The sequence below is a fragment of the Hippocampus guttulatus genome, chromosome 2 (assembly GCF_054856545.1).
Source record: "Hippocampus guttulatus isolate MCC_2025c chromosome 2, RoL_Hgut_1.0, whole genome shotgun sequence".
In the NCBI taxonomy this organism is placed as follows: Eukaryota; Metazoa; Chordata; class Actinopteri; order Syngnathiformes; family Syngnathidae; genus Hippocampus; species Hippocampus guttulatus.
Genome location: NC_141262.1, coordinates 15,179,124 through 15,194,510, shown reverse-complemented (window position 1 = coordinate 15,194,510; position 15,387 = coordinate 15,179,124). Strand labels below are relative to the sequence as shown.

Genomic DNA, 15,387 nt, shown 5'->3' with positions numbered 1-15,387 from the left:
GTAAGTATTACACGTTTTTTTAACTCATTCAATGGCAGACATCTCTAACATCTGAACAGTGGCTTCATTCTAGAAAGCAACTCAAACAAAATGTAGGAATGTCTTGAAAGCGACATAATTATTAAGTGAGAAGAGCATCAGACCCTTTTGCTACCACTCCCAATGATTAACCCTTTCATGCAACCTGATAACATGTTGAGATGTCCACTGCAGTAGCCGCTGTCCCTGAGGGGGTTAAACATTAAAAAAAACGAGAAAACTTGTACATGGCACGGACTGTTTTTATTCCGATGAATGACTTGAATCGCATTTCATGAGTTAATGAAACAAACGATGAATGAAAAAGAATAAACATGAAATATGGAAATGAAGCCATTATGTTGTGGTGCAGATTAATTTGAATGACGACCGTGCATGTCTCTTGTTTTAGGTCTTCTTTGCATCAGTGCAGTCGGGTGGCAGCAGTCAGATTTACTTCATGACGTTGGGTCAGAACTCTCTTTTCAACTGGTAATGAACTGGACCCGTGGCTCCAAGATCAGCTGCTGGTGTGCAGGCCTTCATCATCTCAGATTTTCACGCTTGTCTACAGTTTGTCACATCCCGGATGTGAAATTAGATCACATCCATGAAATTGGGTTAGGAGTATCACACTGACATCACTTTGGAGCTGCTCTCATCAATAGCTGTCTGAAGCTTCAGTCCAACAAATCCACTGGATTTTCTTTTTCCCCGCGTGTGCAAGGTCATCTTGTCTGGATCACTCACTTGCTTATGGCCATTATCTTCTGGCATAGACGTTCCAAAGTTCTGCTGCAGTGCTTCTTACAAACAGTATCCAGGTAACGGAAGTAAAAGGGGGAGAAAAAATAGGAGCTTTATTATCCCTTGTTTACTCTGTTGAAATCATCTGAGTGCTTCATGAATGTGTACGTGTGTGTGGAAAAATGGATCCCCTCAACAGGGACGAGCAGGATGCGCATGTGATCGCTCATAACTTTCTTTAATAACATTCCAGATTGCTTGTCAGCGGTCAGAATTGCTGGAGCTATTCAAACAGCCACATGGAGATGCTCAAATGTTCCGGCTGCTGTTAAATATTTCATATGAAAGAACCTCAGTTGGAAAAAAAAACAAATGTTCTTTTCCACACTTTACAGTGTTCAGTGGTGAGCCCCTATGCACTTTGCTCGGGAGGTTCTGACATCCTACCAGCAGTTCCACGTTCATTCGTTGTTTACTTTTATCTGCTTAGTGAATTTGATTTGCACCATCAAACATTTTTGTATTGCTAAGTTGTTGATCTAAAAAGAAGGCCTCGTTTCAACAGTGACTATTAAGGAAAATTAAGATCATGCCACTTCAACGTTGTTCATTTACCGCTCGTTATGAAAAAAAATATTCACATTTTTTGTAATTTTTTGACATTATTTTCTTTTTTTTTTTACTTAGTAGGCTTCACAATTACATACCACCAAATCAGTGTAGTTTGTTTAAAATGTACAATGATTGTGTGGCAATCAAAAAAAAACAAACAAATGCAGTCCAAACAGTATTTCTGTTTTTTGTGTCTTTGCATTGTACAGATGGAAGATGTCTATGTAAAACAAATTGTATAAATGACTGAATGTCATATGCAGTTTTGTTTGAAAGGTGAATATGAAGACTGCTTTCAGATAGGTGGTTTTGTCAAGCGACCACTCGGAAATGCGTTCCTGTTTGACCTGTGATTTCATTCACGGAAGTGTGGTGTGCTGCAAAAGCCGACGTGTGCAAGTGACCAAATATTGTATCTTGCCTGAGAAAAGATCAACCAACCAATGTTACAAACTTACCTTGAAAATTGCAGTTACAAGGAAAAATGAAGATTGGCCCACAGTGCCATTCCACATAAGCTTTTTTTTTTTTCTTTGAGGAAACGCCGCATCCCCTGCCATGCAGCCCTGTGAGACTGCATCTTCTGCACATGCCGATTACTGGCACTTCACACAATTGTGGATTAAAAAAAAAAAAAAACATTCATGAGACACAGTCATTGCACTGAATCGCTTTACTCGTGATGACAAAGAGCGTTGTATTGACATGGACCTTTAGCTTGGTATCAAGGGTTTCCAATGAATGGTGAAATGTCTTTTCTATAATTGCCGGTTATTCCCGGGTTATTGGAAACAGACATGCCCACGGTGCGTCATCTCACTCAAGGTGTATCAGAAATTAGCGAGCCCGCTGCACTTCCACCTACACTTTCACCGATTGCCACTCACCTCTCCCAAGTCTACACCATCAAGTCTTTTAACTTTGTCAACAAGTCTCGTCTCAACTGGTACGTTTCATCCCTCCTTCCAATTCCCTCTGTTCCCTCCTCCACTTGACTTTCATCTTCCTCAAACTCTCATTCCTCCAATCTTTGTTCTCAAGCGTTGTTTGCTCTCTCCATTCCATCCACCCCCAGCTCTGCTGCAGAACCCTGCAGCTGCATCAGTGAGCTTCTTGTGTCGCTGGATGCAGTCGGGTGGCATGTCAAGCTGCATACTCTTCTACTAGTGCTGCACGAATACACGAAAGCATGAGGACAATTCATGGATTTGTGTAGAATTTGTTTTGTCACATAAACTCATGAGACATTTGTGTCATCATTGTTTCTCCATTCCAAGAGGTCAATGAGATTAAATATTTTGAAGAAAGGAAACTTATGTCAAACACCGCTATTTCTATGTGCAAACCCTGTATCAATGCTAAAGATTTGTGACTTTTGTTTCTTTTTTGCACTGAATCTATGTTTCATTGCTTGACTTTAATAGCATGCTAACATATGTTTGGATGCAAAGTGGCAGAAGGCAGCAATAAATATTGAATTGAATTCACCAGTGTTTTTTGTGGCTTCCAACATAATAATAATAATAATAATAATAGATTTTATTTATAAGCGCCTTTCAAGACACCCAAGGACACTTTACAATAACAAAACACACAAAACAATACGGGTTGAGCAGCGGTATTCTGGTCTTTGGCTTTTGTTTGTCAGAAAGTTTCTATTTGTTAGTATAAAGATGAATGTGTGTGTATAGGTCAAGTCAAGTCAGCTTTATTGTCAAATTTAAGTCCCAAGACCTCGAGGAGCAGCTGGAGATACAGGCTATTGGCTATTGGCTATTCGCCAGCAGGAAGCAGAGTGCTTCATGGACCCGAATGAGTAAGGGGTCCAGCTCCAGAGTGCTCCTCTTCAGACTTGTGAAGACTTCCCCACTGTGCTGCCTGATTCTCTGATTGTTCCCCTACCCCGGGGGTCGGCAACACGCGGCTCCAGAGCCGCATGCGGCTCTTTAGCGACATCTAGTGGCTCCCTTGAGCTTTATAAAAAAATGTTTGAAAATGAAAAAAGATTTTGATAGTAGGCTAATATAGCTCAAATAGATATAGATACATGTTGCAGCTCCGAAAAAGGAGAGATGTGTTGGTTTTTTAAAACGTACACTTTATTTATGCTTTTAACAGTCTCGATAAACAGAAACGTCTGCGTCCAACTCCGTGCCTTCTCTCTTCTCGTTCGACTTGAGAGGCGTTCAAAGACAGCCTCAGAAAAACGGAGATTAATGATCACTTCACTGACACTAAGAAAAGCGAAAATAATGCACCAAAACATAAATCAAGTGAGGAAATTACAAAATAAATTCTATGGGGGCGTTTGTGAACACAGAACAAAGGAATGAATAACAGAAACAATTCTGAGACAGTCCAGTCTCCTACATACATACAGCATGTTTCCTTCATTGTAAGTTTTATAGAAGGCAATTTTTTTATTTTTTTATTTTTTTCGGCTCCAGACATTTTTGGGTTGTTTTTTTTTTTTTGTCCTATATGGCTCTTTCAACATTTTGAGTTGCTGACCCCTGCCCTACCCGACTGGCCAAGCAGCTCCCTGGGAGACAACGTCACATGTGAAGTGGGATAAGTGGATGATACTCAAACAAACACGTTAATTTCTGTTTCCATTGGTAACCGATTTGTGTATTGTAGTCATCTTTTTTAGGTTTGTTTGTTTGTTTGTTTTTTCAAAGATGTCACTGTTGTTATATTTTGGACTTTTTGGTGTATATTTTGTCCATTCTCTCGACTGGCATGATGTATTTAACAAATGAGTCAAAGAAGGTTTTGAGGAGAAAACAATTTTATTTCGAAGTGAATAGTTTCGGGGAGGCATTAGGTGCAGTGGGAAGGGTGAAACCACGAGATGGCGCTGCCGCTCTGACGTAGTTTGTGAAGAAGCAATCCGGTGGAGCTTGTGTTACTTTGCAAGTCTTTCAAGTCTTCAGTCGAGCGTGCGAGTTCGGGGTCACCTGTTTGTTGTTGCTTCTTGCCAGTCTACGTCAATTGTTGAAAGGAAACGGCCGGTATTACCGCGCGTCTCCAACAAGTTCAAACACAAAGATCCAAAGACGCTTTTCAAGGTAAGAAATATCTAAAAATCTTTTTTTTTTTCTCGAGCACTAGCTTTCATCCCAACAATGCCTTTTGAAATGTGGTCTTGCGCGACCTTTTTGAGGGCGTCACGTTTGCAATGTTACGCTTTACTACGTTTTAAAACAGAAACACGGCACCAAAAAACGATGTTGAGATTGCGACTATTTTGAGAAGCTGTCGAGTTGATTTTTCAAAATGTTTTGAAGGAATGGGCTGCCACTGCCCTGGTGTGCATGGCACTGCAGGCGAAACGTGGATACGTGGCCTTATATTTCAAATTAATATAATATGTCCTTTTCATTTTTCGTGATCTAAACAGAGGGCCCTAATTGTGAATGCCCTGTGTGCAGACTACATGCCAAACGGCTCAAATTGAAGCCAAGTGCTATCTTAGAATAAATTATGAGCTCATTTGAGGTCGGTAATATTTCCCTCCCCCGCATGCTTGTCTCTTTTTTTCTCCACTGACATGTTTATTTTATGTTGTTCATTTCGAAACAAATGTGAAAATATTGTTTCAAATGGCTCTGTCGGTATATTTCCGTCTCACGAAACGGTATAGTCAGGACCATCTGAGAATGTCGGCACAGATGCTTTGGCTATTTCCTGAGGGTGATGTGTCCCATCTTAATGTCTCCTGAGGTGCACAGTACTGTAATCTCATCTGCTATATGATTTGGGAAGTGCAGACATGGTGACTTTTGTCCTTCCTCGCTGCAGCTCAACATTTGTTTACAGTGTATCTTGGCAACAGTGTGACATTTAAAGACAAATTGAGGTTCAATGCCTAAGTTCATGTATTTTTTTTAAATTCTTGTTAAAGGGAGTGGATGCTTCTGAAGGTTTGCATCCTTAACAGCCAAAGCAAAAAAAATAGAAAATTAATAATGAGATCACTTAATTATCAATCCATCCATCCATTTTCTCTACCGCTGATTCTCATTAAGGTCGTGGGTGTGGTGAATTTTGGGCAAGAGGTGGGGCACACCCTGGACTGGGCGCCAGCCAATCGCAGTGCACATGAGGTCAAACAACCACTCAGAGTCCGATTAACACCTGAGGATACTTAAGAATCTTCGCCAAACGTAACGTGTGTTTCTGCGATGTGGGAGGAAGTCCCCAGAGCAAGGACAGGGAGAACATGCAAACTCCACACAGGAAGACCATAGCTCACATTCAAACTCCCAAATTAGAAATGACATTACACGAATGTGATTGGATTGTTTTGACTTTTTTAAACATGCATATATGTGATTGGGCATTTGCAGAGTTAAAGGTGACAAGATCTAGCTCGTTTGCGTCTATTTTTGAGGTAATGTTGACAACAAATGCTAGAGCACAATGACCAGATTGCATTGTTCACTATTGTCGTTGTCAGTCACAGAGGACGAAAAGGATAGTGCACGCTTAGCCGTGCCACGCAAACATTGTGTGTTACCATGCATGAGTGTGTGTGTGAGTCACCAGTCGTGTGCCTGCACCTGCCAGCTGATGTCCAAATTCCTTGACCAATATAGCTTTGCCCACTTAATCTTTCTCCCTTGCACACAGTCTGCAAGGCCTCAATTCAGCCACCATGAACATTGGAAATTGTTCAAATATATTCCCTTAAGCATTGCCCATTCATGACGCTGAAATTAATGTTAATACAGTATATACACTGATGATACAATACAATACAATACAATACATGCTGATTTATATAGCGCTTTCACAACAGCATGATAATCATCATGGGACCTTTTGCTTCCTAATTGTTTTCTTAAATCGCAAAAAAAAAAACGTTTTACCAGTCAATGGAACTTGCAGTCACCTTTAAATATCTTGTGATCGCTGAGATGCCAAGATGTTACCAAGCCAAAATGCAAACAAAGCAAGCAAGTCTAGAAAAAAAACATGCTTCGAGAAAAAAAAATGCTCCACAAAATTAGAAGGTTGCTTCTCAATTGAAGTCAATGATTCGCAAAACTACTCTCCAAGAATATATATATATATATATATATATACTGTATATATATTATTTTTATTTTTTTTTTTTTTTAACCCTGATTGTGAAGCATTTTTTCAGACACATTGCCCCAGCCCTACCCACCGAACTGTAACTTCTGTCTCGTTACTGAATTGCATTTGCACTTTAAGCACCAAGACTTTTCAGTACGTTACCTGTCTTACGGAATTACACTTATAGAAATTTGCTGAATGGTTTGTTAATCATTTACCAGTCAATTTAATGTAAAATATTTAGTTCTCTTTTTAATAAGATTAAACCTGTTTGACTGTGGTGTTGAATGTGATGTGGTTGAAACCTTTGGTGCGCCTCAAAACATTAAACCACATTAACAAATACCGTTTGGTGTCACAGAGCATGAAGGCTCGTCACTTAAATACAAAATTGACAACTGAAGATGAGAGGCCATAATACGTATTGTGTGTTGGCATATGCACAAAGAACAGAACTACACACATGGGCTCGTTTGTCATTGTCATACTTCAGCTAAATATAAACCAACTGGTGATCATGAAATAAGTTAAGAGTTGCATTGATTAACCCAACTCAACTGTATTTATAGAGCACTTTCAAACAGCCATCGCTGCATACAAAGTGCTGTACATGGAGCAATTTAACATATACAATAAACAGTAAAATAAATCAGTAATAAAGACGGTGGAAAGCACCAAACAGTAAAACCAAGAACAAATCTAAGTCATGCCGAGTCAAATGCCAAAGAATACAAGTGAGTTTTGAGGAGGGTTTTGAAGATGGGCAGTGAGGAGGCTTGCCGAATGTTCAGTGGGAGGTCATTCCAGAGAGAGGGACCAGCAACGGAAAAGGCTCGATCCCCTCTGAGCCTCAGTTTAGTTCTTGGTACTTCTAATAATGTCTGGTCCGCAGACCTGAGGCGTGTGTGTAGGCAGGTGTGTAGGGGCGGATGAGCTCAGAGAGGTAAGGTGGCGCGAGATTAGATTTGAAAACAAATAAGAGGATCTTGAAAATAACTGTAAAATGTATGGGGAGCCAGTGAAGGGATGCCAGAGTAGGAGTTATGTGCTCCCTCTTACGAGTACCAGTAAAGAGGCGAGCAGCGGCATTCTGGACCAGCTGAAGGCGCTTAATGGAGGACTGGCTGACCCCAAAGTAAAGGGCATTGCAGTAATCGAGCCGGGATGTGACAAAGGCATGAATTACTGTCTCAAAGTATTCATGAGAGAGGATAGGTTTTATTTTGGCCAGCTGTCTAAGGTGAAAGAAGCTGGATTTAACAACGGCACCAATTTGCCGATCAAGTTTGAAGTCACTGTCCAGTTTAAGGCCCAAGTTTGAGACTGTTGACTTAAGATAAGGAGACAGGGGGCCCAAGTCTACAGGATGGGATGTACAAGGGCCACTGGGACCAAACAGTATCACCTGTGTCTTCTTTTCATTGAATTTGAAGAAATTGTGTGCCATCCAGGTTTTGATTTCTTCCAGGCAGGATAGTAGTGGCCTTAATGAGAAGGCGTCTTTTTTGCTCGGTGGGACATAGTCCAGTCATCTGCATAGCAGTGGAAGGGAATACCATGTTTCCTTAAGATGGAACCCAATGGGAGCAGATACAGCGAGAACAGCAGAGGCCCCAGAATTGAGCCCTGTGGAACACCACATGACAGGGGAGCAGTGCGTGACTCAGACCAAGGCTGACACAAAAGGTTCTGTCAGCTAAATAGGACCTAAACCACTCAAGAGCACTTCCGCCAATGCCCACCAAGTGCTGCAAACGAGTCAGCAGAATACTGTGATCCACTGTATCAAATGCTGCAGTTAAGTCCAATAAAACTAGACACACGTGGTCTCCAGTGTCATTTGCCAGGAGGATGTCATTAGAAACGCGTAACAGGGCTGACTCCGTGTTATGCATCGTCTTGAAACCTGACTGGAAGACCTCCAAGATGTTATGTTTATCCAAGAAAAAATTCAACTGCATGTGCACCACTTTTCCAGAATTTTTGAAATGAAAGGCAGTTTGGGAATGGGCCTGAAACTTGACAGCACATCTGGATCAAGACCAGGTTTCTTGATCAAGGGTTGGATCACAGCATGTTTAAACTGTTGGGCAACTATACCAGAAGAGAGGCTGCTGTTGATGATATCCAATATTAAGTGTGTCACACTTATCCTTGTCTTTGACTGTTGTTCTGCTTCTCATATGCTGAAACCATAATAAGATATTTCAAACTGGCGTACTGTCTCACCCAGCTTCCAAGAGGATCTGCTGGCCGAGCATTCTCGTCAAGACCACTTCAGTCACAGTCAGGAGCAGTTTTCTCGGTGCTCAGAGGTCCATTGGTCACTCGAGGTCACAGTCCATTTGTCTGGCCCTCACCCTCCGTCTTCCCCAGTACCTCCTGCACAAGTCAAAGAAAAACAAACAACGCCCAAGCTGTTCACTCCAAGCAAGCTCAGTTTCAATGTAAAAAGTTTTTTCCAACTCATTTAGCTGACAATGTGCTCCTCATCTCGTATCTCCTCTTGAATTGTTCCACCTTGTTTACTTGTTGTTCATGCTCTTCTTTTGTCCAGTCCTCCCTATCAGGAGGCAACGCTATGAACCTGCCCGACGTGCCTACCTTTAAGCCCGGCGCCTTCCCTCCCAGTGCCTTCAACTATGCGCGGCCCAGACACTTTATTCAGTCACAGTCAGCCTTCCAGGCACCCAGCTACGAAAGTGTGATCAGGGAGGCGCAGGAGAACCAGAATAATTCCCAGGAAAACCTGACGTGTTCCAAGCATAGTTCGAGTGTCGCTGAAATTCAAAACCAAACTACAAGGATGTCTTCACAAAGCCAGTCAGTGTCAAAGGCCTTGTCTCAATCTCAGTCCCAGATTCAGTCACTGAGCCTGACTCAGAATAAGACGCAGGTGAATGGTCAAGGCAGGTCGTCCCCATCTTCATCCAGTCTGAGCTCCCCTCTTTCCACTTCCTCTGCTGCTCCTCGTCACTCCTTTGTTGCCCCTTCTTCCACGTTGCCATCGTCCACTTCCTCACGCGTGACCATGCGCTCGACCATCACCCTCACCCCGAGCATCCCAAGCGCTAGTGGTCTTGGCAGCGCCACTCTGCCAGCCAATCAGAACACCATGTCTGCTTCCGCCGCCTACCTCTGTTCTGTGTTGCCCTCCCAATCCTCTTTCTCCCCTTACCCAAAACGGTCTCCCAGCTCCACCGTCTCTTCCTCCGCCTCCCCATCCTGCTCACCACTAGCCCCTTCAAGCCCTCAACCCCCCATAAAAGAAGCTTCTCCTTCCTCCATCTCTCAGCAGCCTCCCCCGTTTTCCCCTCCCGTCCCTCGCTCCAGCCTCTCTCCCACCTCGCTGCCTCAGCCAAACACACCTAACAGTCAAAACAGAGAGCCGCCAGCCGTGGTCTCCTTGCCCGCCAATTACAAGGGGACGTCGAACACGTGAGTAAACCTCAGTTTCACATTCGTGCTTTGTTACACCCAGCCAGTAGACAATGCTTGCTTCAGCTGCATGCAAATTCAATTATTTAAAATGTTGATCATGGTTAAGCTGTACAAAGTAGATCCTTTTTTTTCTGGAAAAATATAGCTAACACAAATTTGGGTTGGCTGTGACTGTGGAGCTACACAATGTACCCGTATATCAAAGTGAGAGCAAACAAATCCATACCATCGACAGAATGTTTCATGATAAACGGTGGATTTCTTAGTAATGACTTGGAGTCCTGATGATTGGTCTATTCAACGCAATTTCTTCTTATTCACAAACTTTAAATTATTTTTTCTGTCGTAGTCTTCTGAAGCCTCAAATTGTCAAGAAAGCTGTCGCTTCTCGGCCGTCATCCTCTCGCTCCACAGATGAAGAGATCCAAGGTTCCAAAGATGCTCTCATCCAGGATCTGGAAAAGAAGCTACGTTCAAAAGAACCTAGGAGAAAAAACAGCCAGGTATGTGTTGTTGTTTTTTCTTTCAAAAAAAAAACTTTATATACTGTATGTATATGATAAGATAACCTTTATTTGTCCCACCCGGGGCAAATTTGCAGTCTACAGCAGCAATACAACAACAATATACAGTCATACCTCGGTTTTTGACCATAATCCGTCCCAGGAGGCTGTTCAAAAACCAATTTGTTCGAAAACCGAAACCACGCTTTTTAAAAAAAAATCTTTATTGAACACGTCTGCTCACAATGGAACGCTACACGAGGAAGTGTCACTTCCTCATGTAAGCAAGGCGAGAGGAGTCAAGTGGCGTATTCATGTGCGCTCAGTTTTGTCGAGAACCGATTTTCGGTCGTAATCGGATATCTTATTTTATCTTAATCTGAGGCATAAAAAAATCGAAATTTTTGGTCAAAACCAATTTGGTCGAGAACAGAGACGTTCGAAAACCGAGGTTTGACTGTATATGTATACATGTGTGTGTATATATATATATATATATATATATATATATATATATATATACACACACACACACCGATTAACGAAGACGGTTCTTTTCGGGCAGAAACTTTCTTATGAGGAGCGCATGGCTCGACGACTGCTGGGTCCAGACAACGCCAACTACGTGTTTGACCAAGACAGTCTTTCAGACTCACAAATTGACCAGGTGCCATCACAAATCACAAAATGTTGCCAACGACTTGAACAACATAACAATGTCCTGAAATGATGTTCAATCGCAAATTAAGGGCACCAAAGAGTTAATCATGCTGACACATATTGTACGGCGCTTGTTGCCAGTGCTTGATGAATGCAGTGCTAGCAAGTACTCCATATAGGCTGGAGCAAGCCATCGGGTTATTTTATTCACTTAGATTGATTAATTGATTTTTTCTGTTACAGCCAGATTCACCAGAAGGAAGACACACTGGTGGGCTATGGTAAATATGTTGTAAATAAATCGTTGGAAACTGATTGATTTAGCAGTTATTGGAGAAATTGGATGGGATGGAATAATGCCTTCAGTTCGGTTGTGTATGACGAGTGCACAGGGTGGTGGAGTTAAGGCCAAGTACTTTGAGCTCAAAAATTCCCAATACGTAGCAAAACACTAAAAAGATTGGCAATCGTTATTGCGGCCTCATACCAAAAATGTTTTAAGGGTCAAATCTCAGCTCAAGAGTGAATGTGAATGGTTGTCTGGAGCTAAATTAAAGTTCAGTCAGGTGATCATGAATTTCATTCTTAGATTTGAATTAAGGTACAAAAAAAATAAAATACCGGTAAGCGAAAATCTTAAATGATGTGTAGAGCTGTTAAATCTGTCAAACAACGAGCTAACAAATAAAACTCTCATGAATCCAACATTTCTCAAACAAACCAACATTTATTGGTATATCAATCCCAAAGCTAATGGAGTTCGAAAAGAGGACCCCACTGTGTGTGTTTAGTTATATGCAAGTGAAATCTACTCACTGGATGGTGAATCACAGGGATCACAAATAGTGGTTCTCTCCCTTGCAGGGGAAAGCACCACAGTGGGACAGATGAACGGGGGAACGAGGAATCCGCTATCCAGGAGAAATGTTATGCCCCTCGCTTCATGCAGATCCCTCAAGACCTCACTGTGGAGGAGGGCCGCTTCTGTAGAATTGACTTCAAGGTGAGACATGCAAACACCCATTGAAAGTGTCACTTTTCAGAAATGGTGGATACAAACTATGGGCGTCAAGAAACGGTAGCGGGAAGTTGCTTTTTTTTTTTTTAGCAGATGCAGTGTTCTGACATGCAAGTAAAATACTTTTCACTCATCTGATTCAGGTTGGAGGACTCCCGACACCAGATGTCTGCTGGTACTTGGACGGTAAAGCATTACGTCCGGACGACTACCACAAGATGCTGGTGTGCGAGAAAGGGATGCATTCATTCATCATCGAGATTGTCACCGTGCACCATGCCGGCGTGTACGAGTGTGTGGCCAGGAACCGTGCAGGAGAATGCAGATTTACCTTGAGGCTTGATGTCATCGGTAAAATGGCATTACAGTACATTCTTCAGTAGACATTGAAAAGACAACCGTGGGAGGGGGTGTTGGGGGGGAGGCATCCTGAAATTCAAATTCAAATCTTCCATTGGGGTGAAATGGAAAAAACAAATGATGCGCACATATTTATAAATTATACACATCATGATATTACTGTGTGTCCATTGCATTGGAAAGTTTTGTACCCTCTGACTTTTTTATTGCAAAATGCAACTGTTAGGGAGGACAGATTAACTTGATTTGGAGCAGCTGCGAAACGTATTTCAACTGCATTTCCCATTTAAATGAAATCCGTTATCCACGACGTGCCAATTGTTGTTTTCACTCTGTAGCCCAAGAGGCTCTTCGCCCCCCCTCCTTTGTTCAAAAGATGTCAAACTTCAGAGCTCTCGAAGGTGACACTGTCAGGTTAGAATGCAAGGTGGACGCCTCGCCTCCTCCTCAACTCTTCTGGAAGAAAGACAAAGAAATGCTACGCATCGATCCAACCAGGATGAGGTGAGCTCACTCTGTACCTTCTCACTAGACCTCCACATCAAACCGGATCCAAACGTTCCCAAGTATAATGTCTCAGTCCGTCTCTGTGTTCACGCATCCGTCTCTTGACTGTTGACTACTGTGTCCTCTTGTCATGTTTGTGCAGCCTGTACCAAGACGGCTCGGGCAGGCAGTGCTTGTTGATAGAGAGGGTGACCAAGTCCGATGCGGGTTGGTACACGCTCTCTGCTATCAATGAGGCTGGCCTGTCGACATGCAACGCCAGGCTGGATATCAGCTGTAAGTCCGTTGAACTTTCTTCCTCTCTCAGTCGTTACCAGAGAAGCCCCAGGAGGGGGGTACAATCAAACCACAGATGGAGGATGCCCTGCATATAACGCCAGACTGCACTCGATTCTCAAGCCTGAAAGGCATAAACCAAACACCGCATGACACCATCAAACAGAGACCCAATTGAGCACATGAGCTGTTGCTCTGTATCGTAAAAGGCTCCATGTGGGCCACGAGCGTAAACGTTAGGTCCATCCATTGGAAAGAGGCGGCTCACTGGAGCAAAGTACAAGGGGGCTATTGGGTTTCTGCTCGATGACATAACCCGCACACCACCTGCTCGGTGTGCTGGTTGACGGCTTACACGGCAGAGAAAGTGACCTGCCTTTTGTTTTGCGTGTGCTCAATTGTCATTTGATACAAGTTGAAAGCCTTCTTGCATTGATCAAGCAGAGTTGGACACATTTTGGGATTCAAATTATTATGGGTGGTTCGCAGAAAGCTGAGAGCTGTTTGCTTAGCAAAATCCCAAATCTCTTCAATATGATTGCGTCACTGTAAACGATGAAATCTAGTGATTAATTGTAAACTGATTTTTTTTTAACATGTTCCCTCATACTAGTCTACCGCGGTGAAATACTGTATTCACTTTTACCACATGCAGTGATGTATGTGTGCAACTGCTTTTAAGTGAATAATTCACTTGGTCTTGGTTAAAGTAAAGCTGTAGCTCTCACCACACCTGACGTCGACAGTATACCGTTTAATATATGAAGTCCGTATTGCAAAGCTTTGATTTATAAGGAGCCGTATGTTATGTTCATAGCGTACAGTACATGTGACAGTTGAGGCGCCCAGCCTGTGCTGCTCCATATTGTGTGGAGGGGAAGAGTTATTTTCAGGCTCCTGGCATGACGGGAATGTTAACTCCTTCACCAACAACACCACCTCTGCTGATTGCACTTGGATTTCTTTAATCGCATTTTGAAATGACTAGTCGCATAAATTCTTTTTTCAGAGAAATTCTTTGTTCAGAGAATTATAATTCAACGTTTTTAATCCTTTTCTGTATGTCCTTGCTAGGCCGAGCAGTCCCACCCATGAAGATGGCGCCCCCTGGCTCCAAGGCATTGAACCTGCTGTCATCTCTGAGCCATGTACCCGCTGTGACAGCAGAGCCCCCCATACAGCACACTGCCCCCCTCTATGAGAGCGAGGAACTGTAGAGCCTTGCAAAATACACGCACGCCCACACCTCAGAAGCGTTGAAGCACTGATGCGGTATTTTAGAATGTTTGTGTTACTGGCATAAGATGAAGTTTTGCTACCGTGTGTGTTCAGAAGTTAATCTTGGAGTCTTGATGTTGTCCGTGACTGCATTTAGTGTTTCAGGCTAAAGGGCTAATGTTGGAATGAACGTGTAAGCCTCGCTAGCCATCATGGCGTCTCTCAGCAAAATGGTACGTTGAGGTCACTTACTGTAAGTGTATTAATAGTTGTGTTGTGACAGTTGGTTCGGGTGCCTCTTGTGTCCTCACACGCAGTTTACATGGAAACATTTCCTCATAAATCAGCATCATGAAGCTCATTTTCCATAGATTAGCTTGATTAAGAAACGTAAGATTTGACCTCAGCCAGTTGTCAACCTTCAAGACACCCTCTATTTAAAATGTGAACATTGTAGACACTCACTACAGAAGCTACCCACAATCCAGCATCTGTGGACTACAGAACCGCACTTTAAGTCCTCCCACCAGTCTCCTCTCCCCCAATATGTCAAGTCACTGGAAATGGAACTATTTATTGCATTTCGCAACCCTCTGTCACAACCTTCACCATTCAGCATACAGTATTGTTTGATTTTAAAGTTGATTGCTAATATCGCTTGTATGTGAATATTTATTTTAAGATTTTAATTACCGGTATCTGTGTTGCTTCTCTTGCCTGATTTGAATCCGGTATGTTTTGTAGTTAAACTGCATCATCAGTGTTTCTCCACACATGAAAGCAAAATCTTAGCGTGTGGTTTACCCGAGCGCCAAAATGAAGACTCTTGACAAAATGTTCAGGTGCAGGAAGGAGTGTTTTCTCTTGAAACACTATTTGTGGTGTCGGTTGTTCAGCATAGCAATGTATGAATGCGGAATAAAGTCACTATCAACATTGCTT

General features: G+C 42.5%; 2 protein-coding genes across 4 annotated transcripts in view; both read left to right on the top strand.

Annotated features, from left to right (window-relative positions):
• LOC147208637 (traf2 and NCK-interacting protein kinase) overlaps positions 1-2,860 on the top strand; it is a 49,598-nt gene extending 46,738 nt beyond the window's left edge. For all 3 annotated transcript variants that reach the window (XM_086138570.1, XM_086138573.1, XM_086138565.1), the window contains one exon: positions 431-2,860. In XM_086138570.1, coding sequence (XP_085994696.1) covers positions 431-514 — 84 coding nt within the window. In that variant the 3' untranslated portion in view covers positions 515-2,860. The remainder of the gene's footprint in view (positions 1-430) is intronic.
• Positions 2,861-4,298: 1,438 nt separating this feature from the next.
• On the top strand, positions 4,299-15,384 carry myot (myotilin). The gene is made up of 11 exons (XM_086138541.1): positions 4,299-4,448; positions 8,696-8,909; positions 9,020-9,900; positions 10,253-10,406; positions 10,972-11,073; positions 11,310-11,347; positions 11,931-12,069; positions 12,228-12,435; positions 12,783-12,948; positions 13,094-13,227; positions 14,302-15,384. The coding sequence occupies exons 3-11, from the start codon at positions 9,044-9,046 to the stop codon at positions 14,442-14,444; spliced, it is 1,941 nt and encodes a 646-aa protein (XP_085994667.1). The 5' UTR covers positions 4,299-4,448; positions 8,696-8,909; positions 9,020-9,043; the 3' UTR covers positions 14,445-15,384.
• The last annotated feature ends 3 nt before the right edge of the window (positions 15,385-15,387 follow it).

Excerpts from the sequence above, each read along its gene's own strand:
- myot (XM_086138541.1), top strand. The coding sequence starts at position 9,044 with ATGAACCTGCCCGACGTGCCTACCTTTAAGCCCGGCGCCTTCCCTCCC. Across the intron at positions 10,407-10,971 it reads CTAGGAGAAAAAACAGCCAG|AAACTTTCTTATGAGGAGCG; the intron begins GTATGTGTTGTT and ends CTTTTCGGGCAG. Across the intron at positions 12,070-12,227 it reads TCTGTAGAATTGACTTCAAG|GTTGGAGGACTCCCGACACC; the intron begins GTGAGACATGCA and ends CATCTGATTCAG.